This window comes from Neopsephotus bourkii, unplaced genomic scaffold (assembly GCF_033783945.1).
Source record: "Neopsephotus bourkii isolate Nb327-2 ecotype Australia unplaced genomic scaffold, CSIRO-AGI_Nbou_v1 NB_230, whole genome shotgun sequence".
Classification (NCBI taxonomy): Eukaryota; Metazoa; Chordata; class Aves; order Psittaciformes; family Psittacidae; genus Neopsephotus; species Neopsephotus bourkii.
In genome coordinates, this window is record NW_026900740.1 from 1,451,701 (window position 1) to 1,478,826 (window position 27,126).

At 48.9% G+C, this 27,126-nt stretch overlaps 1 protein-coding gene across 1 annotated transcript; it reads left to right on the top strand.

Moving 5' to 3' along the window:
- The first annotated feature begins 301 nt into the window (after nucleotides 1-301).
- Nucleotides 302-16,161, top strand: RFLNA (refilin A). Its single transcript, XM_061344668.1, has 3 exons — nucleotides 302-813; nucleotides 11,134-11,243; nucleotides 13,341-16,161. The coding sequence occupies exons 1-3, from the start codon at nucleotides 604-606 to the stop codon at nucleotides 13,672-13,674; spliced, it is 654 nt and encodes a 217-aa protein (XP_061200652.1). The 5' UTR covers nucleotides 302-603; the 3' UTR covers nucleotides 13,675-16,161.
- Nucleotides 16,162-27,126: the final 10,965 nt, after the last annotated feature.

Below are 27,126 nucleotides of genomic sequence, written 5' to 3' on the forward strand. Positions count from 1 at the left end.
CCCTCTCCCGAGGGCCGGGGGTACCGCAGTGGCCGGGGGTTGCCTCGGGTCTCCTCAGGGGGGTGCCTGGGGGTGAAGCGAGCGAGCGGGAGGGCGGGCGGTGCTAAACGCGCTCCCCGCCTGGGAAGTGCCTGACAACGCGCGGCCGGGGCAGAGCTGGGGGGCCGGGGGAAGGGGAGGGCGCTCCCCGGCTCCCCTCCCACCCTCTCCGGATAAATGGGCCGCCGGGAGGCGGCGGGCGGGCGGACGGCGGCAGCAGCGTGTGGACAAGAGGGGCTCGCCCGGTCCCGTCCCCCGCCGCGCCCAGCGCTCCCTGCCGGCGGGGCCGCCCCGGGCTCCGCAGCACGCACCCAGCCGCGTCCCCCCGCCCGGTGGGATCGGGCCTTGCTTCCATTGCCCGGGGGCCGGGTACGGAGAAGGCTGCCGGGGTAGCCCGGTCCGGCCGATGCTGGCGCTGCTTCCCGCACCCCGGGCTCCGGAAAGCTGGTGGCGGCGATCGGGGCTCAGGGGGGGCCCGCCGGGCGCCTTTCCCCTTCCCTCCCTCCGCGGCGGGCGGCGCGGGAGGATTTTCTCCCGCTGCAGCCCCCTCGCTGCCCCCCAGACATGGTAGGTCACCTACAGCTGCAAGGGATGGACGAGAGCCTGAAGGAGAAGAGCCGGGAAGGCTTGCTGGACAGCCCGGACTCGGGGCTGCCCCCCAGTCCCAGTCCCCCTTTCTACTCCCTGTCGCCCGGTGAGGGCCGAGCTGGGGGCAGCGGCGGTGCGGACCCCCCGGCCCCGGGGCACCGGCGGGAGGCCAAGGACGGCAAAGTGGTAAGAACCAAACCCTGGGCACTCGGGCCCTGGGTGGGAGACGGGCTGGAAAGCCCTGGGGTAGGGGCAGTGGGGAAAGAGCCTGTGCCCGCTGACAGGGGGCCCCGGCTGTGTCCCCCCCTCAGTGCCTGTTCACCTGCACCCATAGACGAGGGCTTGCTGGGCTGCTTGTGCCCCATCGTGGCTGCAGTCTGGCGTTGGCATCACTGCTGGTGTGCCCAGGCTGACATAAGCGTTGGTAGTTTGGCTGGGTAAACTTAACAAAGGTATGAGAGTGAAACCCAGGTCTGAAAAGGCTCCCCTGCCTATCTTAAGAACAGAAAGTGTACTTCCTTCTCAGTGACATTGTCCTGCCTGGCAGATACAGGTTGGAGCTGCATCCATCTGGACTGAGACAGGCTCCCAGATGTCCTTATGCATTGGCATCCCACATTTGTTTTGTCAGGAGCGTGGAGCCACGTTTACTGGAGTTCTTCCTGAAAGAAAAGACAAAATTGCCTGTTAACTTGGGGCAGGGGATGGATGTCTGTCCGGGAAGTTGGTATGGAGATGTGGTCTGGGGAAGGCTGCGTGCCTGTGCCCTTTACTGCAGTGGGGTTTTGTGGCATGCATCTGCATGAAAGGTTTGTGCGATGCATGGCCAAGCAGAGCAGGGTTAGTGGTCTGTAAGCTCAGACAGCTGGCAGGAGCACTGCAGATTTCAGTTATCCTGAGTCAGTGCCAGTGAAACAGTTGACTGTGGAATAGGATTTGGGTAGATTTACTGTGACTTTTATTCTGCTTCATCTTGTTTATCCCTTAGCTATAAAAACTGTTTTTAAAACTCAAACTTCGGAGCATAAGCAATGGTGTTGGAGGTTTTTGAAAGATGATGAAAGTTCTTCCCCGAGGATCTTTCAATTTTTAACATATAAAAGGCATTTGCAGTTGTATCCAGCACAGTCAATGGACTTCTATATGGAATAAAAACTACAGCATAAATCTTTCCATGGGAAAATTTTATCTATGTATGGATTAGTGACAATTCAAACTTCTTCCCAGTAGACACATTTTTCAACGGCTTCTCACACCCTCATTTACTTGTCCAAGTTCTAAGGCTGTTTTAGCATGTTATTGAAAACTGCCTTTTACTCCCGGGCGTGCCAAAACCTTCCCCATGAGCAGCGACTCCCTCTCACCAAATTATGGTGTATAGGGTGTGAGGTGTTAATTATGCAAATCAGATCTCAACCTGATACTGAGCCTTACCTGAGGATGCCTGGGAGTGTGCCGTCTTGATGGGACTGTTTACGTACAAAGAGTTGCCCACACGCCTCTGGTTTGGCAGGATCAGGCTGTTGCTATGTGTTTGTAAAATAAAATGTAGGAGGCAGATGAATGAAGACTGACTGGACCAGAAAACAGCTGGGGTGGAGGTGTCTGCAGAGTTCTGTAATGGGGATATGACTGCCTCCATTCCAGTGATGGGACAGTTGGCCACCACTCCTCTCAAGAAAGCCCTTAGATATCAAAGATGAAAGAGCATGAGAAAAACCAATTTCAGCTCTTGGGCTGTTAGGGCTGAGAGTTTTAGTGCTTGACTCCTGTGGGAAACTAAGTCTGCATAAGGCAAAATTAAGTTTTCCAGTTTAACTTGATCATAAATGAACATTTTACACATTTCAGAGGAACTCCTGCTGTAGATTTTGTATCACATTGCAACAGGAATGTAATAACCATGCTGGTAACAGTGGTGCAGGACTGTGCTGTTTACCTCTGACTGTGGTACAATGTAATAATGAACTAACTAGGAGCTTTCACTCTATTTGACTGTACAGAATTTCATTTCTCATTTCCACCCTGCAAATACTGTACTTGCAGTTGTTATTAAGAAAGCAGGACAAACATAGCGAGCTTTGCTTGCTTCATATTCCAAATTTCAGTCTAATTAGCTTTAATCTTGCCATTTAACAAGGACTTGCAGATCTATGAGCAATTATGCAATCCATGAATGCGCTTCTGTTTAACTCCACTACTCTGCTGTTCATCAGAGCATGCAGAATTGGCAAATCAATAATTGCAGCTATTTGCACACCAAGCCATGCCTTTTTTAATTGCCTCTTATATTAGTGTTTGTTTTGCTTATAAACGTGACAGAGCCAGGAATGCAGCCTGTACTCTTTGTGCTATAATACTATAAAACCATGCATAAGCTCAGTCACAGCCAAAGTTCTAGTACGTACAGTTACAATAAACTGCTGTCAGGTGAAGAAAACAACATTCCAGATCTGTGGGAAGTATTTCATGCTATTCCTCACTGCAGACCTATCGGAACCACCAGTCTGAACCCAGTTGTGTTCTTTCGCAGTCAGCTATTTTGTCCAACTTCACAAATAATGCCAAAGAATTTTCCTGCTCTAGGACATCTCTTCTTGTACAGACTAAAATGAGATTGTGTGCCCTTATCGAAGGCTTTCCTGTCTGTAAAATGGGTGCTCTCTCTGCTTTGTGTTATGAACTGTGACTCCGAAAAAGTAAACTCTCTCTTCTTTAATAAGCACAACTTTGTTTCAAAGACAATGTACCATTTATTCACATTTAACCAGCCAATTTGGCTACAGCTTTGGGATCCAAGAAAATATGAAAGGCAATTTAGGGTCAGAGTCATAAATACCACAAGTTCAACACCATTTAGGGACTTTTTTCCCCCCCCTTGTATTTTACTTGCAGTGCAGGAGAAATTGGCTTTTATTTCTTCAAATAAAGTCTACGTAGGGAATTTGTCAGTTGTTTTGTGCTTAAGCACAAATACCCCAATGAAAATAGAAAGTGACTTTTACCTAGTTCTGCTTTTTAAATCTGAAATATGATTAAATTGATTCTTAAGATTTGGGTTACTGAATTCTCTGGGCATTGAATGCAATGCTGGGCCAAAAGGAACATAAATACAATTAAATACATTTCTAATAATATTAGAAGGACACAGAAAAAAGTTGTTGCTGGAAGGTTAGGGAATGAAATTACATCAAAGTAGCCAAATCTGTTTAGCATTTTCCCAGTTGTTGCCCTGGGATATAGTTTTAGGCTAGAACTGCTGAAATAAGTGCTTTGCATTCAGTAGCATGACTCCTAATGGGTATCAGGGGAGATCAGGATCACATTCATCTACAGAACCATCATTCATGCCTTCTTGAAGCAGCAGACTTCTTGCCCCAACACTGTCACCATTGCAACAAGTTCTGCCACTGCAGTGAGTTCCTTTTTATTTAAAAGAATTATTTGTCCTTGCAGCCTGCCTCATTGAGCACTGACTTCTGCAGGACTGTATCGCAGTGGGTCAGCTGTCAGATGAATGCCCATTTCTACTTACATTCAGGAGCTATGATGGACAGCGGTATGGTCCCAGAATCAGTCTTGCATGGTGGGAGGAGATTACAGCTTCATCTCAAGTGCCTTGCCACTTGGCACAGCCTTCATAGGCATGGTCCCAACAACGGGGTTCAGGTCAGTGTGTGTGCCAAACCTGTTGGATTTATGGCTGACATTAAAGAAAAAAAGCCAAACTCAAAACACCTCTTCCTGACAATCCTGTCATTTTGAAGAGCCCTTGGGCCACAAAGCCAGCACCTCATCCTACATGGAAAGTTCTCCAGGAAGTGGGACCATTTTGTGGGGATTAGTTGGGGAGCATGGCCATCAAAGGGTTCCCAGGCAATATATAACTTCCAGCCTGCCAAGACCTGCAAGGAAAGCACATGTGAGAAAGGCTCAGCACCCCCAACATGAGCCAGCCTGCAGCCGGCACACGGAGCAGGGCACATGCCTCTCTAAGCACACGTGGGTCCCAGCAGCTCTGGGGAAAGCCCAAGGCTTGGGCAGGGAGTGAGGCACCCATCTGGCTGCAGCCTGGCATCCTGACCTGCTTCAGAACCACTCCTGTGGGGCGGGATCCTGCAGGGATTCTCGCAGCAGGGGTTGGTGGTGGTTTCAGTTTCACGCCTTCATCCACTGTCTAGCAAAGGCAAACCCCACCTGGCTGTCCCCTGTCCAGTTCCAAATGCATACCTGCTCCTTTTCCTCCTTGATTCAATGCAAAGGAGGGGAAATGACTCTGTACCTCACCTAATCTGCAAACAGTGACAGATGTCCCTTCTGGGAAACAGTCATAGGGGTCTCAACAGCTACCGTGAAAAACTTGGCTATACCCAGGGTGGTGTCTTCTAGCTCCTTAATTTCCATTGTATCCCTGTATAGCACTGAGGACAATAAGCAAAGCAGCACTCATTTCCCACTTGAAATAGAAGAGGGAGATAGGCAGGAAGGATGCAAGTCTTTGAAACAATAAAGCCCTGCTTTCTACCTCAGGTCTGCTTTTACTGTTATCACCTCCAAATATAATCTCATCCGGCTTTAGTATAAATTACTTGTCATGTGCAGTACGTGAAGATATTGGGAAAATAAATCATCTGTTAAACAAATATTGCTTATCGGCTAGAGCGGAGAATGTGGATGTGTGTCAAATAACTCAGCCAGATCTTTCACTACAGCCGTAAATAACAGCTGAGTAAAGTGACATTTTCATAGACCTGACATGTTACCATAGTGGGAAAACGTGGTGAGAGATTTGCTTATGCCCTAGCTAAGTTAGGAGCTGGGAATTTGGGAAGCTGTATCCTGTCTACAGCCCTGACACTTGGAATACCACTTCCCCTTACAGTCCCTCCAGAGCTAATGGCACATCTTAGTGCCTTGCCCATAATGACCATAGCGAAAGGAGTCAGTCAGTTCTGGTCCATTGTGCTCACTGGGGAAAGGTTTCTTGGGGGCTTATTTCAAATCACGTTAATTTTCTTTCCCTTTTGTTGCTTTACTGCTTGAAATTTGAAGCTGAAGAACAGCCAGCTTATTTCAGGTCAGTTTCATGGCACTTTCTTCCTCACCTTTGTTTCCTATTTGATAACTGTGCTTCCATTCTTTTAAGTTACCCCCCAGTGAAAAATACCTTTATAAACCCCACTGACTACACAATTATGAGGGGTCAAATAGCATTATATTATTTTTGCTTTTCCTCAGAACTCTGATCTAAATCCACCTAGGAACCAGTCACTGAGATGGCTCTCATGGATGTGTGTCTGTCCTAAAGCAAGGGCCTCCCACACCACCATAAAGGAAGTGCTTTTGGTTAGCTGTAGATTGAATTTCTGTGCAGCAAACGATTTTATCTGTGTTTATCTATGGACTACTTGAATAAAACAGAGTTTAGCTGCCCAGGCTGTTACATGCCTGAAAGGCATCAGAGTTAAGACAGAGGGAAAAATGCAGCCAAACAAGAAAGCACTTCAACTTTTTAATAATACAGTAACTCTTTGCTGGTTGGAACAAATTATCTACCAGAAAGGACATAAAAACTGTAGCATTTCTGCCACTCAGTTTTCACTTTGGCTCTGTTTTGATGCCATAACATGTATGCATGGGACTCACTTTTTGATCTTCCCAGTGTCTTCCCTTTCATCTCCTCAGCCTTCCTGGACTACCAGGCTCCTCCCTGCATGAAGACAACAGTGTTATGGTGGCTTTTGCAGAGCTGCATCTCCTAAGTCGCAGCACATCTCCATTTACCAGGGACAGATTAATCAGGTCCCAGCTGTAGCCTTCCAGCACAGCAGCCCTGTGAGATAGACAGACACCGACTGTGGATCCCTTGTGGTTACCCTGTCTAAAGACATGGGAGTTTCTCCTCACCATCAGTGACCCCCAGTAGGGTACAACAACCTCTGCTGCCAGCCAGCCTGTCTGTGGTGCAGGGCAATAAAGAAACTCACCTTATTTGTGCAGTGTCTGGAGATTGCCGAGTGATAGCTAGAAATGAGCCGAGGATCCTCATCTTCCCAAGGGAGCTCAGCAGTGCAAGGTTGTTGTTCTTCAACCATTCCTGTGCAGAAGTTAAAAGGATTGAGTCAGTACCTTTTTTTTTGACAGGCAGAATATTGTTGTTTTGTTTTTTTTTTACCTTAAAACAGATACAGAAACAGCAGCTCAGACTCTTGCCAAAAAGCCACCTTTTGACACGTGGTATGCATATAACATTTCAGCCCAAAAGACAAAGGTTTTGGAAAGCTCATATCCCCTTTTCCTTGATTACTCCAGGTGAGATGCAGGAGCAGACATTTCAGAACATCAGTGGAGGTGAAACAAAATGCCTTTTGGTTGCCTCTATATAAACCTGTGCTTACTGTTCAGTGACCCTTTCACTCCATGCAAGCAATTCAGTTGCTTGTTTGGTGAGCAGATTGCAGGGTTTTACAGGTGATATCTATTTTTAGACTGCTTCATAAGTTATTTACATCTTCCACTTTCAGACTTCCAGGTGACTTAAAGGTTTCTGACCTGCAGCAGCTCACGGTGCTTCTCATGGTAGAGAAGTGTGAATCCGCAACAGTCTCTGACATATGATAAAGGTTGCTTCTTTGGCTTGCCAGTGTCCTCAATTGTTCCACCTCTCTACATTAATCAAGCTAAGCCTGAAGGTCTGAAGTTGATGCTTGTTTACAGCACGTAAAATGCATTATGAAATGCTTTTTATCACCCTTCCCTGCCCAGAGAAAAGTAAACCCACAATGGAAGTAGTCTCATCACCATTCCATGCAGAACTAACCTGGAGATGACTTAATTCTGCTCTCAGCACATTCAGTGGCAACTTTTTGACTCACGATTGATTTCAGCCATGCATGACAGAGCGTCTGTTTCTCCATGTGCACTGGTATTGTTCTGAGACATGCTCTTGTTTCCTGTTCCCTGCTGTGGGACTTAGGATTTCAACAGATGCCTTTGCCTCTGTACCCATGCTTTGCCTGAGCAGCACCCTCAGCGCACAGGGGCTCTGAAGCCTGTTTCTGTATAAACACTGAGGGCCAGATGCTAAGCCACAGGAAGGACCTTGCCTCCTGCATCCTCGTCTCTAGGGATGTTTAGAACATGCTTAGTGTCAGCCTCTGTTAGCAAGAAGCGTGAAGGTTTGTTTGCCTAGAAGCACTGAAATAACTTCTTTGAAACTGCACTGTACAGATACCCTCTGCAGAACCGCTGAGAGATCTGGATTTCTCTTGTGTTCTCCAGCAAAGAAGCTCATGGTTACCATCCACCTGGGTTTGTTATTTGGCATTCTGGCAAGTTGGTCTGGATCTGAAAAGCAGCTTAATTCACAGGGGTTCCATTTTACCCAATCTTCACTTGTCCCTGGCCAGGAGGAGTAAGGAAGACAGATACTCCCATAGGCTAAACACACAGTCAGACAACACTGGGATGCCTATGGCTCAGAGCAGTGCCTCCCAACCCTTTTCAGGTTATTTAAGTTTGCAGTCAGTTTTGGCAGCATGGCTTGAAAACATCTGTTGTGTAGAAACTGGGACTGGAAAGCCTTCCCAATTCTGTTCTGCCTCTCCACTGTGTTGGTGATGGGTACCAGAGTGTGAAAATGTCTTTGGTGGCTGTGACTTATTTTGCCTGTTACAGGGAACAGCAAAACACCAGCTTTGCTGGTTACACTCTAAAGAGAACTGTTGTCCCTCCCCAGCCCAGGAGAGGGTTGCAGAGGCTCCCCAGAGTGCATGAAGAGAGCAGGATGTGCAGAGCCCTCCAGGTGCACGTTCTTAGGATCACATAAGGAGGGTGGAGCTGGGCATGGACTTGGGTGGGTGCCCTCTGGAAAGCATCTGGGTGGTGCTGGAAGAGGCAGTGGTAGTTCAACAGTGGCAGCTTTCCCTTCAGAGCCTGTTGCAAACCTGTACCCTGGTCAGCAGTATTGTCTTCAGGGTGCAATATAAAAGCCCAAAGCACTTTAAATCAGCATGAGAGTCATGGTTCATGGTAAAAATAGTTCATTCAAGTATCTTCCAGTAAGAGGTATTCATACTGTTAGGTCTGCTCTTCATGTTACAGGACAAGATCCACCTTTCTGCCCTGTGCAAATTCCTGAAAGAGGGACATGTATCCCCAGCCTTTCTTCCTTTACCACTGAAAGCAATCCACATCTCTTTGCAGGTGAACCCCCAGAAGGCCAGCTTGTCTGCTGATCCCAGAGCCCATGAGTGCATGTGCACATGGTATTTGACTCCTGCACACAAATGAATCTCTCCTCACATACAAGATGTCTTTAGAAAGAGCTCTGGCCATGTGCAGGCTGTTAAAAGCTGGAGGTCTGCACCCTTGTGAACTAAGGCTTGGCTGTTGCAAACAATTCACATTGCAGAAGCAAAGAGCTTTATTTACGACCAAAAAGGCTGCCCTTGGCCTCCCCTGTCAAGAGTGTTGAAAGCAATCTGGGAGTGAACTTTGCCTTTTGGACAGTGTTTGGTAGTGAGGGTGAACATATCTTCCCCTTCCCCCCCCAACCTATGCAAATACTGTCCTTTTTTAACAACAGAATAGAACTATTCAATCAAAAAGAGGGGTTGGCCATTTTACTTTACAGTTGAACACAGCAGTAAAATACAGAGATATTTCAGTATGAAGAGTAAACAGCTTTGTGGCTTTGGGACACAGAACTAAAGGGCTTGGCAAATTCAGATGGAGCAGTGACATTTTTTGCCTTAGCCTGAGGCAGAAAGCCCAAGCCACTAGAGAAAAACAGACCTCAGCTAGCAGGAGCTGATGCTGTTGGGCACTCAACAGAGCTTTGCCAGTTAGCACCAATTTGAGGGACAACCTGGCAAGCATCTGGGGACCTGTGTGTTCTCAGAGCAGGGTACAAGCTGCAGTACCTCTTATAGAGCACTGCTGGTAGGAACCAGCTCCCATGTTCCTTACTGTACTACCCAACCACAAGATGCTGGGGAAGGTGGAAAGGAGTGGGATGTGAAGAGGAAGCAAATACAAGAGCAGTATCCTCAGCCATAAGTGAGTCCTGAGGTGATCTTACTGACTTACACTGATGAAGTACTGCTGGTATAAAATGGAAAAACCATGAGCTTTTGAGCCATGTAAAGACCTTTCAACCCTGCACAGAGGCTTCCAGCCATCTGCTTTAAAGAGATTCTGTGTCCCTGTATGTCATAAATTGCTTCCAACAGAAAAGTGCTGGCAGGGACCAAAACTTGCAGTGACATTTTTCCACGAGGGCAGGATTAGGCTTAATTAGCTGCTGGGCTTAGTCCAGACACCAGACACAGGATCCCTATATGTGGGAAAGATGTTTAAGATGTTAAGTGGGATTACTCATTTTTGTGGTGGGCAGAGTAGCCTAGGCTGGACTGTGACAGTGTGTCAGAGTAAGTAACTTCAGGGTGTAATTAGTCTTAAAAATCCAATTTTTGGTGTCAGGAGTAGGAGCAGCTCCATTCATTAAACCCCCCTGGCTTGCTACTCATTTCCTGCATTGCAGAGATTACAAGGTGCCCAGTGTCTCACCCCACAGTTGTGCATAGGTAACTAGAATGTCTCTTGGAGCATGACAGCCACTTTTGAAATGGAGAATTCATCAAGGGATATATCATTTTCAGAATATATATATATATATATATATAAGTATATATACACACCTCACTTAAGTAAACCTACATCCTTTAAGTCAGCAGACTTAGGCTCTATGTGTTAAATCAGACTTTGAGCACTTCTCCATGCTGCTGCACTTTGAGTCTTTGCAAGACTCTTAACAGTGAAGGCAACATCAGGGCTAAAGCAAACCCCCAAACAATTGCAGTTTCTATGAGAAATGAACAGATAGGAAGAAGGAAGGGCTTAATTTCAACAAACAGATACTGCAGCATGGAGTGCCAGAGAACTGGGCAGAATCACTTACCTGGGTGATGTGCTGAGCAGAGGGAGGTGGAGAGGGTGGCACTGGGGGGTGCTGAGCAGCTTGCTGTGTCACATCAGCCCTGGGAGCTGGAAGAGTGTAAATGGATACAGCTGCAGGTAGATCAGAAAGTCAAGACATCTTAAATGCAAATATTTTGTGTGAGGATGGAGGATAATGGTCCTGTTCACTGCCTTAGGGCTGTTTTTTGGCAAGTTGACTTCCTTTAAGGGTGGGGAAGAGTGTGATGAAGACGTCCTAACCTAGGGCCCTGCTACAACACTGAAAGGACAGGGACTGCGAGGGGAGCTGAATGATGCTGGGAGTGCAAGCAAGGCAAACTTAGCTTGTATGGAACAAAGTTGGTCCTGATGCTGCCAATGTCACGTCTCATTGCCAAAGAAGCAATCACCTGCAGTGACTTCCACAAGACTCTCAAAAGACGGAGTTCAGTGCTGGCTGCTCAGCTGCCATCCACAGCACATTATGAACCGTGCCAGCCTCATCTGTTGTGTCCCAACACTTTGCTGTGGTTTTCTTCCCTGCAGATGCCTTACTTGCTCCTGAACCCATCCATGCCAGAGATGAGGCCTCGAATGTACCCTGTGTTTTTCGGAGAAAGCATTGAGGTGACCCCTGAGCCCTTGCAGGAAATCAGGTACAGATGGGATTGGGTGGGTACGTGGGATTTCTGTCTTTTTCCTGGTGCTTTTCCTTCTGCAGAAAAATAAAGTATGTTTACAAATGGGAGTCACAGTTATTTTGATGGGAAGGGGGGAACAGGGGTGAGAGTAATGCCTGAATTAAAGGCACTGACAGAGGCAGAGGGGAGGAGGCAGGAAATGGAGGGAGGTTTTAAGAGAGGGCTTTCCTTCCAGGGCTAGTTCAAATCCAAGGCTGATTGAAAACCATTACCATCTGTAGACTTGATAGCCTCGACTGAATAACCTGATTGTCTTCATCCTGTTCCCTGCTGACTTACATCCTCAGTAGGAGGCACATACTTACATCACCTGGTTTTGTTAGCCCTAGCTACAGAGAAACCAACCTTATATCAGCCAACAGAGGTAGAATGAGCTCCTCCTCATGGGATGGTCCCTTAAGCCACTAATGGAGACGTTCTGAGCTCCTGTGAGACTGGTGCTGAGGCCAGTGTATGAACGTTGGTCTCTATTCCTCTATGCTGGTGTGGAATGTACTCTGCAAACAGCATGGAGCAGTTCCACACAGCTTGGGGCAGGGATGGTGTAAACCCAGTTCCCACCCCCTGCAACCTATGCAAACGTCTCTCTGGAAATGTACCCCAGTAAATCTCTGCTTGCTGAGGAACTGCCAGCGGGCATGTTTTTATGGTGATTACATCGGAGTCTTGTTCTGTGTGTGCTGAATGACTTGCTTACACCCTCGCTGTGCAAAACACATTACCAGCAGCTCAGGTTACATGTGGTGCACAATCAGTCACCCCCCTCCGGCTGGAGGTAATGACAAGCACACACCCAGCTTTTAATCTTTCTTACATGGAGCTGCACATTCCTTGGCTGCTGCTTGCCAGAGGAGCATTTGGGGAGCAAGGGAAAACAAGTGGAAGGCCATGGATTCTAGGAAAAGACCTTTATGTGGCCTGGTATCCATACATCCCTTCCGGATGCCTGCAGACGTCCCATTGTCTGCATCTGATAGCTGTTAACATGACCACTTCGAGACCAATGGACAGCCATATCCACAGCATCTCTTTGCTTTTCCTGCTGTTTGACCATTGCTTCAGCTTTCTGTAGGCTCCAACAAGCAACCTCACCCCCATCTCGCAGCCCTCTGATTTTAGCTAGCTTGGGTGTCTTTGTGCTCTGATGGCAAGGCAGTATAAAGAAAAATAGACAAACACACAACTGTGACAGCTCAGCAAGTGTCCACTACACCATGCTTCTGCTGTCTATGAAAACCTTATTTAGGGCATTATTTTCCTGCCAAGCCAGATCTTGCATGGACAACAGGCTGTGAAAGCAGCAGCAGTCATGCTGTGTTGAGAAGTAGGTTTCCCAGACCCCAGTGTGACATCCCATGGCCACAGTCTACCAGCAGCATCTATTCAGCCTGGTCAGTGGGGCAGTGAAACCCCCCAAGCGTAGCACTAGCAGTAGGAAGTGTGGTGAGACCTACCATGAGTCAATGGTCAGGAGACCTTTGTTTTGCAGGGATCCTCAGCATTTTGAGTTGATGCTGCATGGCTGTGCTTGTTAAAAACTGTCAGGAAAAGGCTGGATCAGGCATTTTGCTGGGGTTTTGAGCTTTTCCTGCACACTCCATGGGTTACTGTCCAATCCTCAGCCTCTGACCTACCCCAGCTGAGGGGTTTCACCACCTCTTGGTGTGCTTTGCTAACAGGGTGTTGGCTTCCAGTATTGCTCACAAGGCTGAGTTGAGGCCCCAGTGGGGCCCATGGAGGAAACCAGAGGAAAAAGGAGGTTGCTTGGAACCTGTGCAGCAAGGTCTTTTCTGCCCTGACATGACTAGGCAGGCTTGGTCTTCTGTACATAGGCACTGCAGAAACGCTGTGATGGATCATGGTATGGTGGTATTCCACTAAGGTTCACCAGCAGGAAGGAGTCCTCTTGCACCTCTGCTTTGGGTTGTAGGGTGAGCCCCAGTGTCTGTGCAGTAAGAGGTCATAAACACTGCCAGCTCCAAAGGGTTAAAGAAGAGTCCTGCCTGTCTTGCTGCCTGGGCTGAGTTCCTCATACCTCGCTGTCCTCTGTAGGTGCAATTCCGAGGTGAAGTACGACTCCGAGAAGCATTATCGGGATGACATTTTCTACGGCCCCATCCCCACCGTCACCACCTACAGCGAGACAATCATTGCTGCTCCCAACTGTACCTGGCGGAACTACAAGTCCCAGCTGATCTTTGAGCCCCGCCAGAAGCCACTGAGGTTTCAGAGCACGACCATCATCTTCCCAAAGCGTGCCAAGAACATTTACCGGACCACCCTCAACTACAGCTTGGGTTGTGCCAAGCGTTGGTTTGCTTCCAGCGTGCAGCTGGAACTCTGTGAGGAAACCAGCCCGTGCGTCATCTACAGCGAGACCCTCTGATCCGCCCTGCCGCTGGCAACCGTGCGACCTCAAGGAGGCTGTGGCCTTTGCTGGGTCTCTGGCTGGGTCTTCACTGATGGCAACTGAATACGAATGGCTGGAGAACACGTCGTCGCGTCTCGGGTGAGGCTGAACTGGCTGGGAGGAGGCTTGCAGGGCATGGGATGGTTTTGATCAGTGAGAGGCTGGCTTGTATTTTGCGACGTTCCTGACGTTCATGATCTGGATTTTATTTTTGTTGTTTTTTTTCCAAGCATATCTATTTTTGACTTGTGTTTAGATGAAATCAAGATGACAAAGGACCCTGTTACCCGTAGCAAAGTGCTGCCTTGTGAGTTCTTGTCTAGCACATAGGTGAGACTCACTGTAACCTTTGGAGCTGTTTTGGTCTCTGCAAAGGGAAGACCAACTGCAGTGTCAGCGTCCTATCTGCCCAGCGTAAACCAAGCCATGTCTCTTAGAGTTTAGATGCAGAGGAAATGGTTCTTTCTATCAGTACATCATAGCTTGCTCCACAGCTCATCTCGGAGATAGCTGCAATATTATGCCACTGCAGTAACCACAGGTCTGACTTAACGGGAGGAGTGGGGACTGTCACGAAGAGAAAGAGGAAGGAAACAGGCACATGATGCTGTTGCTAGCAGTTAGATGTTTATATACCATAGCAAGGCACAGCACAACCAGAGGTAGGAGAAAGGCTTATATCAATGCACAGCCACCTCTTCTGTGAACCCAGCCAAGAGTGTGCAGGGGAGATGGAGGAAACTGAATAGCTGAAGGGTTTTTTCCTAAAAGTGCCCAATTGATTCAGGAGCCAAATACCCTGTATCAAAACTACTGTCAGCCCAAGCGTGCCATGCTGTTTGTTGTCTTGAACACAACTTACAGGGATCTTTACATACTTGCAACCCTCTTGAGTTTCAGGGTATGGCTTATTGCAGAGAGGAGTGTAGTACAGAAAGATGCTATCTAGCTTCAAAGAAGCCAGTGCAAAGTCAACTCATGAGCAAGGTTGTAGTTTGCATACCTGCGCGGTGTACACAGCTTCACTGACTGTGCAGGAGCAGCCAAACTTCCTCAGTGTAGAGCTTGAAGGGCTGAAAAGCCCAAATCCATCCCGGTTTTCCTTTAATAGGTTGTAGCAATCAACAGGTTCTTCACAAACAGCTGAGCTGTCTCTGCAAAAGGAGCAGGGAACACCTGAGAGAGCAGGAATCACTGCAGCCATCCTAAGGTAAACCATTCCCCCACTCATGAATCACATCTGCTATCTCTTCACTTTGGTAGCTTGCTGAAAGCCTGCAAGAGCCTGGATTCCCACACACACATATATATATATAGCCTTTGAAAATAGCATGGAGTTGTCTCCAAAAACCTTACCAAGAAGTTTTGCTTGCTGCTCAGAAGAGCCCAGACTTAGAAAATAACCACACAGCTCCGGAAATTAATTTCCAGCTTTCCCTCTTCTAAACTTTCCATTTTGTTCCTGACTTGCTGTGAGTCTGATTGAGTTATTTCAGAACACAACTGAACAGCCAAGTCAGAAACCCTATTAGCAATGTCAACAAGACGTAGCTGATTGCCCAGAACAGTTGACGCAGAAACCCACAGAGATTTAAAAAAAATAGAGCTGAAAAACCTAAAATAATAAAAATTAAACAGTGACTTCCATCACTTTTAAATAGTTTTTCCATCAGTTTCAAAAGGCATTTGGTAAATGGGACCAGAACTGTGACCTTTATGAAACAGAGTTCTCTTGTTTAATGTGGAGCACAAGTTTTCCACCAGAGGTAAATGCAAGGTCTTTATATACAAACTTAAGTCCTGACTGCTGAAGCATTGTTGGTACTGAAAGATATGTGCTCTGGCAGTGATGAACTCTGCCTCTATTTGGGAGTTAGGAATTGTTAGGGAGAAATCCCTCAAAGGATTTCCAAGGCTTCCACCTACTGTTGAATTCTCTTCAGCAACACAGAAACAATACATTTGTTATCGCTCAGTTCTTTGCTGTCATTGACTGTCAGTGTCAAAGCTTGGAAAAGCAACATCTGCCTCCAAAGGGATTATTGTGCCTGAAGCAAGTCTTGTCCCCTGAGCACCAGCAAACCTGAGTGCTGTGGAGTTAGTTTAGGCAGCAGGGCTGTGGAAGCTAGGGTCAGTGTGATCCCAGTGCAGTGCACGTGGGGATGCACTTGTTAGCTCATCTATCTATATAGAGGTCTATCCTGTTTCACCAGGTGCTGGTGAGTGAACCTTGTGACCAGTGGAAATACTCATCTGCCTCTCTGGGTACATTGTGGGGGCTCTGGAGGGCTCTTTCCTTGCAGCTTGAGAGTGTAGCAAAAGGGTTAGATTTCCAAGCTGAGCAACAGCGTAATCCAGCTTCAAAAGCGGGACCAATACTCATACCCAGGAGATCCCTGCATGTTGACAGATTAGATTGCAGGCACCTCCACTGAGTAAGTATGGAGACAGGCTGACCTCAAAGCTGAACCTCAAAGCTGAAGGGATGCCAGAGACTCCCTGTTCTGACCATACATCAGGCTTTTCTTCTGTTAACAGTTGAATTATTCCCCTGCTCCAAGCACAAAGCTGCAGTTTTTGATCAAACTGACCTTTGAGGAGGACAGGTTTTCCCCAGAAAATCTCTTTTATCATGGCCAGCTGCAGGCTCTGCCCGCTTTGACCACTCTGAGTTTTGCTTCCTAGACATTGGCTGCAATAGAAAAAAAGAATTCAAAGGAAGTCCCAAAACCACTGTGCAAATACAGGGTCAGTGGAGAGAGACCTGAGCCACTGCCTGGTCTGTCACCATGCAGGGGCAGGGGTCTCACCGGTGGATGTGACCCCTGGGAGGGTGCAGTGGAGAGCTGCATCCTTGGCACTGCAGGTTCCCCACATGTCCAAGCCAGACCTCTTTGAAGCTTTGTGCTTTGTTTTCTCTGCAAATAGACTAGAAATGACCTAACATGCTCCTGCTCCTTTGAGCTTAAGCAGCTTCTCTGCTATTGCCATGTCAGGAATAAATAGAGCCGCTTGGGTTTCTAGGCTGCTGAACACACTTTGAGCTGTGTAGCCATGGACAGGCCATGGTGGGCTCCCACCCTGGACCACATCCAAACTGTGACATTGCCAAGTGCCTGAGATCTGTAGAAGTATTTGAAAAATACCTTCTTACATGGTGTCTCCCATGGGCCCATCGCAAGCTGCTTTTCTTCCCAGTGAAAGCTGGCATTGGAAAGGGAATTTGTTTTTCCTGAGGACAGGAAAACCACAGAGGGTCACATCTTTACCCTTGCCTGGGGCGCAGATCCCACCCTGCTGCCCACCCTCCTGCCCACCCTCCCTATTGCTCCTATCCCTGTGGCTGGGTTAGGCAGTTGTGGAAGAGCCAAAGTTCATCTTGCTCATGAGTGGGAAAGGTGATGACACTTTTTGCTTAAATGCCAGAAACTGAAGTTTATGTGTGTTGGCAATTAAGAATCACTCCAAGCAGCCAAGAAGTGCCTTACCTGTAGTATGTTTGTACATCTAAAAGGAGCGATCAGTCCCACCAAAGAGGTGTTTTTCTTCTAAATGGAGTGTTATTAATCTCAGCAACGTATCTTTGTTCATGTCTGTTTTCTGAAAGGTGCAAGTGATTACTTTAGACCATGGCAGTGCTGCTTAGAAAGGTGAGTTCCCTTCAGCAGCTGGGACTGTGGCTACAGGATTTCTCCCAGGATCCTGGTGCTGCTCACAGTCCTGTAAACCTGATGGGTAAAGGCAGACTCTGCTTCTGGGAATTATTTCCCATCAATAGTTATTTTTGAGATCAGAAACTTTCCCTTTTGGCATCTGTTTTCTAGGGGAAGAAAGTTGTTTATTTGCAATATGGAAAATCACTGTCTCAAAGGTGTGGGGTTTGCCCTTCATCCCTTTCATTCCTGTGATTGTTTTGCCCTTGAATGCACCCAAGCATGCTTGGGGCTGTCTGCCCGCATTGCGGTCATTGCATTTGGGGTCATAAAGATTGAACCCCAACTGAATACTGAACTCTGAATCTGTGGAATACGTTGCACAATCCGCAGAGCACAACTTTGACCAAACAGTTCCCTGCTTCTCTTGTCTTTTTTGTTTTCCTTTGTTGTTGTTCCTAAGCCAGCTCTACTTCTCTCAATGTGAAATACAGACAGATTCGCACCCTAGGTGCATACTTTCTGGGCATGATGAAATGAGGTTTGGGTGTTGATAGCAGTGTTTGAGTGAGCTGCTGGTCAGAGAAGTGAATGCTGTTTACTATTTATGTTGAGTGAGTCTTAAAAAAACAGGAAAGGTCACTAGAAGGTGAAAGAGCAAAAGACTTTGTAGAGCAAACTGAAGAGTAAAGGCTGCATGAATCTGATCTGGAGGTGAATGGTTCCGTGTGTGAACAGTGTGTTGGATATTTGGCCATTGTACTTTTAGCCTGCCTTTTTTCCTGTAGGAAAGGGCATCCTTGTCTTCTTTAGAGCCAAAACAAAATCAGAGCCATCCTATGTCACAGCCATTCAGTCCCACTCTGAGTAACGGTGTCCCCCAGGCTTGCAGGGGACTGTGCGTATCAAGGACACATGCACACAGCTGTGCCCCTGTGGAGATGGGGACCCCTTTATAGGACATGATGTATCTTGATGTGGGATGTTAATATTTCTAAACCCTGCTTCCTGAGGATCACCCCATCACTCACAGATGGATCTGTTCTGAACATCTCTATAATCATTGTATTTTATAAGCCTTGGGAGGCACTGATTCTTTTTCAGATACTGTGATGGCCATCAAAATGAGCAAAGTATCCTGCTATGTGAATCGTGACCTGAAGATGGGGTTGAAAGGTGTCTGAAGGTTAGAGAAGGAAGAAGAGAACATATAACTGGTGGAATTGCATAAGGATGTGTCATATTTTTATTTTTGTAAGTCTGATTCTCTAAGTGCTTGTAAAGTACTTTACTGTTGTATATGTGGTGGTGCAGTAGTTCACAATATCCTTTTATTTTTGTATATTCCCCTCTCCACAATAATCCCTTTCTGTTCAACTCATAGAGAATAATTTAAGAAGACAAAATTTATATATCATAATAAAATGCTCAAACTGTCACGCTGATGTACCTGGAGTTTCCTTCCTCTTCACTTCCTTATCCATTTACCTGGTGCCTAATGCCCCTTTCCCCTCCAGAAGGAATGTTTTTGGTGTGTCCCCCCCAGCCCATGGATTTCAGCCCAGCTCCCCATGGTTTGGGGGGCAGTGTCTCAGTCTGTCAGTGCTGTGATGTGTAAAACCTGCGCTGTCACATATGCCCAGGGAGAGCTGGAAAGCAGTGGGCACAAAACTCATGCTTCCCACAGGGCAGTTTTACCTTTCAAGATTTCATCATTTCTTCACTCTACATTTCCTTTTTCTTGCCTGATCCTGCTCCACCAAGCTGTGAAGCCCTGGTGTTCAATCTAGGTAATTCCTCTCCCAGCCTTTCCATGACCTTCCAGGGCAAGAAAGCCCACATAATGCGTATTTCATATGCAGATATGCACATCCTAGTACACTATCAGGACCCCTGCTAGGTCCTGGCTTTCCGAGTCATGAAGGCAGATGGGTTGCATCAGGGCTAAAACCTTGCCTAGCCACGAAGTGTGTTTTTTAAAGCCATTGCTGTAAAAGCCTCAGGCTCGCCAGCCAGCTATTAGTAGAGCTCTCAGCTGTATTCCAAGGCCTAAGATGTCTGCAGGGAGAATCTGACACTAATCCTTATGGAAAAATCATACTGGATTTATAGGGATGAAGTCAATAGGCTTGGACGAAAGCAGCTGTTGAACTCTAAGGAATGGAAAGGAGAAGGAGAGCCATGTTATGCAAGAGGCTTGCTTCAGGTGCACGGGAAGTGCCCATATCCTCATCCCAAGCTTTTTGACACAAATCAAGGCTGAACTGCTCCTAGGATGAAGGATGGGAGACACACTCATGTTGAAGCACCTGAAGAAACACAACAGGAGAAGGCAGGGAATGCGTAGACTGGGTGAGTTCAGTGATTGAAACCCAAATGCCAAACAAAGGACACGTGCATCCACTCCTGTTATTTAAATAAAACCTTAAACCAGGAATGCTGTCCAATGAAGATTCCTGAGGTGGCAGCTAAATCCTCAGCAGCAAAAGCAGTATTAGATGCAGGATATGTGTTTTGGCAAGTGCGCTCAGATGAGCTAAGCCCTAAGCTAGTGGCTTTTACTGCGCTATTTGGATGTTGTAAATTTAAGCAGATGATGCTTGGTATTAGTTTTGCTCCTTGGATATTTCAGAGAGTAATTGCACATATCTCTGAGGGATTACAAGGTGCTGAAGTTATAATGGATGGACTTCAAATTTAGACTAGACGCCTTTATGAACAGAAGGAAAGGTTTAGGCTGCTTTTACAGACAGCAAGAATGCCGAGCGTAAAATGCCAAAAGCCTCACCTAAAAGAAGTTGCTGATAATGGGCAACTACAAATTAAGTAACAATAAACCCCCACATGCCGGGATCCCCATTCCACCCAACAAAGCAGAGCTGCAAGGGAACAACAGATGCCTTCATCAGATTTCATTCCAGGCCTATGTAGAGTCAACAAATAACACAGATTTGCCAAAGAAAGAAGCTTACCTGATGCTGGAGCAGTAAAAACTTCTGCCTGCTGCCAAGCCATCGGCTTGAAGCTACCACATGCAAGTGTGTGCTCCCTGTGCTCAGCAGATGGCAATGTCACAGCCTGGACATGCAGAAGTCTCTTTGGAAGATTCTGGCAATGCCAAGCTGCAGGGAAGCTTAATGCCCTGTTATATTGTCATGAATCCATACCCATGCAAAGGACCCACCAGCATCATGCCTGGACTGATGCATATCATGGCACTTGCATGAACTGCATCTCCTGTGGCACAGGATGCTGAACTGTCACTTAGACCATGTCTGTGGGGAGCAGACATGGGGTGGGATGGGATTCTTTCACAGCAGATATGCCTTGAGGTCCTTCTGTCCCCAGTGCAGGTGACCCAGTAGCTCCAGAACTACCTCCCAGGTGACTAAACCCACCTGAGATGCTCTAGATGCAGCTCTGCAGCCTCCTCTTGCCCCATGACGCATGTTCAGTGCCCTGGGGACACCTGAGCATCAGCCATCGAGACTCCAGGGTGGCTTCATGGGCCTCTGGATGCTTGTTATGGTGGTGGGTTGGTGGCTTCCATCCCGACTGCTCTCTGCAGTGCCTGCCCAGCCTCTAAGTCTGTAAGTCTGTAAGATAAGTCTATTTAGGGCTGATGTGCAGCCTGTTGCTTGGGAGAGCGACTCCCACCACAGATGCAGCCTCTGTAGTTACCCCCGGCGCAGCAGGAAGGTGGCCTGGCCGTGCAGGTTTGCCACCACATTGACCATCCCCAGCTCCTCTGCCTGGTTCTAAACAGGTCTGGTTCCAGAGCAGAGGAGCAAGGGCCTGCCCCAGGGCTGCTCAGCTTCTGCTGGAGCACTGAGTCCCCTTCCCCTGGCAATGAGCCCAGCCGCAGCAGGAAAATCAGTGCAGGAATGGCTTGTTCACAACTAGGATAGAGGGTCCTGGAATTGCTTTTTTGGGGCGTAAGGAGGGAGTTTTATGAGCTCTATTTTCTGCTTCTAATAATGCTATTGGATCTAAACAGTTCCACGCCTCAGAGTCCAAGACAGATGGGGAGTTCACATCTATGAGGATGAAAATGCTCATCCTGCCAAGCCTTTGATTCCCCTCGTATCCTTCCTACCCTGCAAACAGGCGGACAGCACATTGCTAGCATAAAGATATCCTCCTCTCCAGCTAACCACCTCCAGATTCCTCTCCTGAGCCCAGCGATTAGATACTGCTATATACATAAACATACAAATCATCTCCCCAGGGCTCTTCCTGTCTCACAAGCAAACCCTGAGACCAGCTCATTGAAATACAAAGGGGATCAGGGCTGCTTCCAAGGTGACTGCTGCAGTCCCTGCACCTTCCCAGAGCACCAGGCTCGCACCCTGGCCATGCAGCCTCCCATCACAAGATGCCCATCACCTCCTAACACCCTGTGCATGGCTGCAGGTGACAATACCGAGGGGTTGCATGGACTGGGAACCTGTGTTGGCACTGGGGTGTGCTGTGGGAGTGGATGGGGATGTGTACACTTGCAGAGGGAGCATGCAAAACCAAGCCAAGTGCAGGGCAGTGGAGGAATGAGCAACACACACAGAGGCGTGCAAACTGCGTTCTCCCTTTGATGGAGGGTTGTGGAAACATTACCTTCCCCTGGGGCTCTGTAGTGAAACAACCTGATTATTCATGAGCCAGCTAGAACCATCAATCCCTCATTTATCATTTTCAACATAAATAATCAGGGCAGGAGAGGAACACACCAGCAATTATAGATGTAGTGCTGAAATCTGCCCATTTCATTTAAATATACCCTGCTTACTGATAAGCAGCGATCCAACCGATTCCTCATCTGAATCCTCAAGCACTGGATTATGCAGGACACAAGCCAGCACCCTGCTCTGTGCTTGTGAAACTCCATTTGGCTTTTGCATGGGAGGGCAGCAAGGAAAACACAGTGGATTTTAAAAAGCACATTTGCCTTGCTGACAAATGCCTCACGAAATAAAAGCCTTCCAACCCCCCTGCCATGGGCAGGGACACCTCACACTAAACCATCTCACTCAAGGCCTTGTCCAACCTGGCCTTGAACACTGCCAGGGATGGAGCATTCACAGCTTCCCTGGGCAACCCATTCCAGTGCCTCATCACTCACAGAGCACTGAGTACAGGGGATGGTGTTAAGTACCAGCATCCCCGGTGCCAGTGGCTGGCTGGGTGATGATGAACATCATGTTAGGGACCTACCAACCTGCTGCGGCCAAGTAGATGGCCTTGGAGGTGCCGAGCTGGAGTTTTAGCTTCAGGTCCAGCTTCCAGTGAGACATTATGGGATAGCAGCATGTCAGTTCTCTAGGAGCATCCTTGGCTGGTTGAGCACAGGCGTTACCCTGCAATATAGATTGAACCAGAGGAGATAGCACCCAAAGCCACACAGATTCCTAGCTAGTATCTGGGGGAGGAGTTGAGCGTCCTGACAGCTCTGTCCTGAGCCTGTATCAAAGTGAAGGTGGAGCGGAGCAGGGAATGGTGGAGCAGCACTCGCTCTCGGGTACTTCGCTGAGCACTGCACTGCTTTGCCTCCATTCTGCCCTTGAACTTTGCAGCTTGGGCCCTTTCTGAGTCCTCCAGGACTTGTGAATGATTTGGCAGCACCAGCCTCTGTGCGAGCCCCAGCGCACTGCTAATGAGCCACGTGTTCCGAGGGCCTCCAGGCTTGGCACCGGCTCCCAGGACCCCTTGGAGCCCCGCTCCATCAGCCACAGCCCAGCAGAGCCAGCGGCAAAGGGACCAGCTCAGCACTTTCTGGACCAGCTTCATCTGCAGAGGAGCGGCTGCTCTGGGGGCAGGTCCTGCTGCCCTCCCCACGCGCTCACCCCTCCAAAGGTCTCTCCTCTCAATGCACTCAGAAAGGGGTGGAAAATACCACATATGCTTTCAAACACTGCCTAATGGTGAAAAGAACATCTGGAGAGCAGCCTTACCCCCACAGAGTGCTCCATCTCCACATCTCGGTACAGGAATCGGTCCAAAGGGATCACGCTCAGCCTGGGGACAGCAGGTACCCAAGAGCCCTGGAGAAGCGGGTGGCTGGATAAAGCCATACTCACTGCTGGGAGCAAAGGGAAGAGGGATGCTCAGCAGCAAGGTGACTCCTTGCCTGTGCTTGTGCCCTCTGTGCTGGCCCATCTCCCCCAGGTAACAGGGTGCAGGAGAAACCCCGCTTCCTTCGAGCCTGTTTCCAAAGAGGCTCTTCCAGCCAACAGTAACACACTTTGCTTTACTTCCCAGCATGGCCCGGGGCAGAAAGCAACATCTGGACCCAATAAAAAGGTTGCCCTCCCCCACAAAGAGACCCAAGAGCAACCTCTGCTATTTGGTTTCCAACCTCTGCTGCTTGGTTTCTCCTGCACCAATGGACAGAGGAGGCAGCTCCAGCCCAGGGGCTGTTGCTGGTTTGATGGGGAGCAGGATGGTCCAGCAGCCCACAGGGACTGGGACATCAAAGATGGGTCCAGAGGGGGTGAAGCTGATGGGGCTCACTGCTGAGAAGCCAGCAATGCTTGAACTGGTTGTGACTTCCCTAGAGCCGGGGTTTAAGGATTCGTTCTTCCCTTGAACAGAATGACGCTCGGTTTTGGTTCCAAAACCATGAGCGCTGGAGATGGCTCCAGGCCAAGGCCCAAGATTAACGTCCCCATGGGGAAAAGCTCTGCTTTGGTCCAACTGGAATGCAGGCCCAGACCTGGCACCCATCTCCAGGCACGCACCGACCAGGCTCCTTGCGTCTGACCCCTGGCAGCTGCTTCGCGTTCTGGAAAGGGATCAGGAAGGAACAGCAGCAGCAAATACTCCTGGATGCTGGCAGGGCTGGATGGGGACAGCGCAGCCACAGAGTGGCCTTTGCAAACAAACACCCAGGTCAGTGGGGTCCAAACCTCTTCAGAGTGGAGGTCCTGCTGGAGCTGATTCAGGGCCCATCCCATCTGCTGACAGCACAGTCTGGGGAGCGTGTTGAACAGGGATGTGGTGTTTGGGAGCAGCCTTCTGCATGGTGTCCATCTGCATCTTGCTCTCCATGGAACCTTCTCTTCCTGCTGTGCCAACAGAGGCAGGAGATGGGTCCCCAGCAGCCCACGGAGGTGCACCTCTCCTGCAGGCACAGTGGTCTGTGCTAATGCTGACCTGCACTGTGGAGCAATTGGCTTCATGAGGGCTGCACTCCCATGGGTGAGACCCTGGACCAGCCCTCCTCAGGGCTTCTGCTCCCTCCACGAGGTCCCATTAGTAATGACAGCTCCAATACCCCATGGTTACTATGGCTGGACAGCACAGCTGGTGCCATCGGTGTTTCCTGCCCCTGGCACTGAGTTTTCTCCATGCATCTCGTCATCAAAGAGATTGCAAATGACCAATAAATACAGAGAGGAGTCAGGGGAGCAGCAAAAATATCTGGACCGAGATCAGTCTTTACTGACAGCGCTGCTTTTCCTGAGTGAAAGTACCCTGCGGAGTTTCAAACAGCGCCCGACTTCAAAGCAGAGCTCTCCAGATGGAGCTTACCACCACTGCTAACACCCTGCGCCTCGCCAGGGTGCAGGAGGAACGCTTGGATCATTCCCAAAGCAGGGGAGCGCACCGGCCTCCTCAACCAGGCAGACTCCAAGCGATGTGTGAGCGATGCTCTCGCCGCGGTGTAGGTGGCAAAGCTGACCTCCAGGCCACAGAGAGAGGAGCTGTTCCTGTCCTCCTTGGACCAGGTCGCCTCATCTGTCGGTGGTTACACCGGGGCTGCTGTGTGCAGCAGGCGGATGTGGTCCCTCTTTGGATGGGATCCGGATGCTCTCCTGTGTCGGCATCACTGCTGGGCCAGCAGGAGGGAGCCTGTGAAGCCGGTGAGGCCGGGAGGGCAGAGCCCAAGCCTGATCCGCACTAAAAACCTCGAAAGCAGCACAAGGACTTTGCCTTGAATCCCGCACCCTGTGCGGGGTGCGCCAACCCCAGCCCCAGGCTGCAGGGGCTTTGTCTGGGAGCTCTTCTGTGTTTCTGGTTTGGTTCGTTGCTTGTGAACATCCTCTGAGCACCTGCGCTTCACTGGGGCTGGCACAGCTCGCTCCACACACAACTGCTCCCAGCTCCCATTGGTGGGGAGTGATTTACGAGCACTGCGCTGCCTGGAGCCCTGACAAGCTCTCATTGGGGTGATTACAGGAGGCCAGGAACGAGAGCATAAATAAACCTGACAATGAATCCAGCTCTGACCCGTGCACGCACAGCGACACTTGTTCCCAAGGACCTCCAGAGCCCACCTCTTCCCAGAGGGGCACGCAAGCCAAGGCAGAGCTCAGCCAGCCCAAACACCCCTGCCCAACGCCCTTCGGTGTCCTAGTGCTGATAAGAGCCAGGCATCCCATCAAAAGCCTCTCTATTTTCCTTCCAAGCTACTCGCCAGCCCCACTTGTCTCATCCCCTGCCAAGATCAGCTCTTTACCCTCTGCATCATTATCACAGAGCATGTATAATTTCACAGCAAATCCCCAGAACTGACGAATGCCTGGATGGATTGCAGTTGTCAGGAGAGTATGAAATGCTTCCTGCTGTAAGGAGACCAGGAATGGTGACCGGCTTTCCTGGCCAAAGGCACGTCAGACCCAGGCAGAGGCTGAGTTGAAGAGTCCCTGCTCTGCTGGGTGCTACCAGCACATGGACTTTGTGTTCTGGCATGTTTTATATATATATATATATGTGTGTGTATATGTATGCATGTGTATATATATATATACACATTATATATATATACACATATTTATATATATATATATTCTTTCCAATCTCTCCCTGCTCATCACTGGGTACCACATCCGCATCCCTCTCCCCATCACCCACAGGGCATATGCAGATTGCAGGGAGGATGCTGAAGCAGCACAGTGCCCTGGCTCACACAACAAGGACAACCTCACCTCATGCTTGTTTTTCCTCCCCATTCTTATAACTCAGCCTGGCCCAGCTAAAAATCTTCCTCTTGCTTTAATTCTTTCCAAGATAATCCTCATAATCCCAACAAAACATGAATTTATCACCAGGAGAAGGTTGCAATGCTCCTCACAGCCTCTGTCCAGGGCAAAGGCAGCAGGGACCATCTTCTGTCTTCCCTTCCCCATTCAAAACCTGCCTGCCATCCCCTCAGAATACAAGTCTGGACTCCTGACCGTTCTAAAGCCATCTGCTTTTGTCCCTTTTCATCTCTTCATGTGACAGTGTTCAAGTAGAGCTGAAGTTTTCCATCACTGAATCCTAAACGTTGGCCTTGACTTTAGAGTTTCCCCACCTTCTGCTTCTTCAGCATCAGTGTGAATTCCTGACCAGGGCTGCTGCTGTCAGCCCTCATCAGCGTTTCAACTGGTGCAAGAGGCTGAACAGCTTGGCTCTAAAGAAGGCAAAAGCCTTTCTTTCCAAGGAGGATTTCAGCAAACTCACTGGGTTTGGAGACCGATCTCTAAGAGCCAGCAGTACCTGCCCAGGGCTCCGTGATGGGAGCTGGTCACTGGAGGAGCGCATGGAGACAGGCAGAGGCAGGTTTGGTTGATGTGGGTACGTACCTGGAGCGATGGTGTCTGGGAGATGCAGAGGGTGGAGGGTGATCCTTCACCAGCACAGGAGCCTTTTGGGCAACCCCACGGCAGACAAAGCGGTCACTCAGCACTGGGAGCCTTCCTCCAGGACGTGCAGCAGCTCAGACCACGGTGTCCACCTGGAATGCTGAGCTGAAGGCAGGGGACACCCCGCCAGGAATCCTGCTGTAAAACCCACTCCA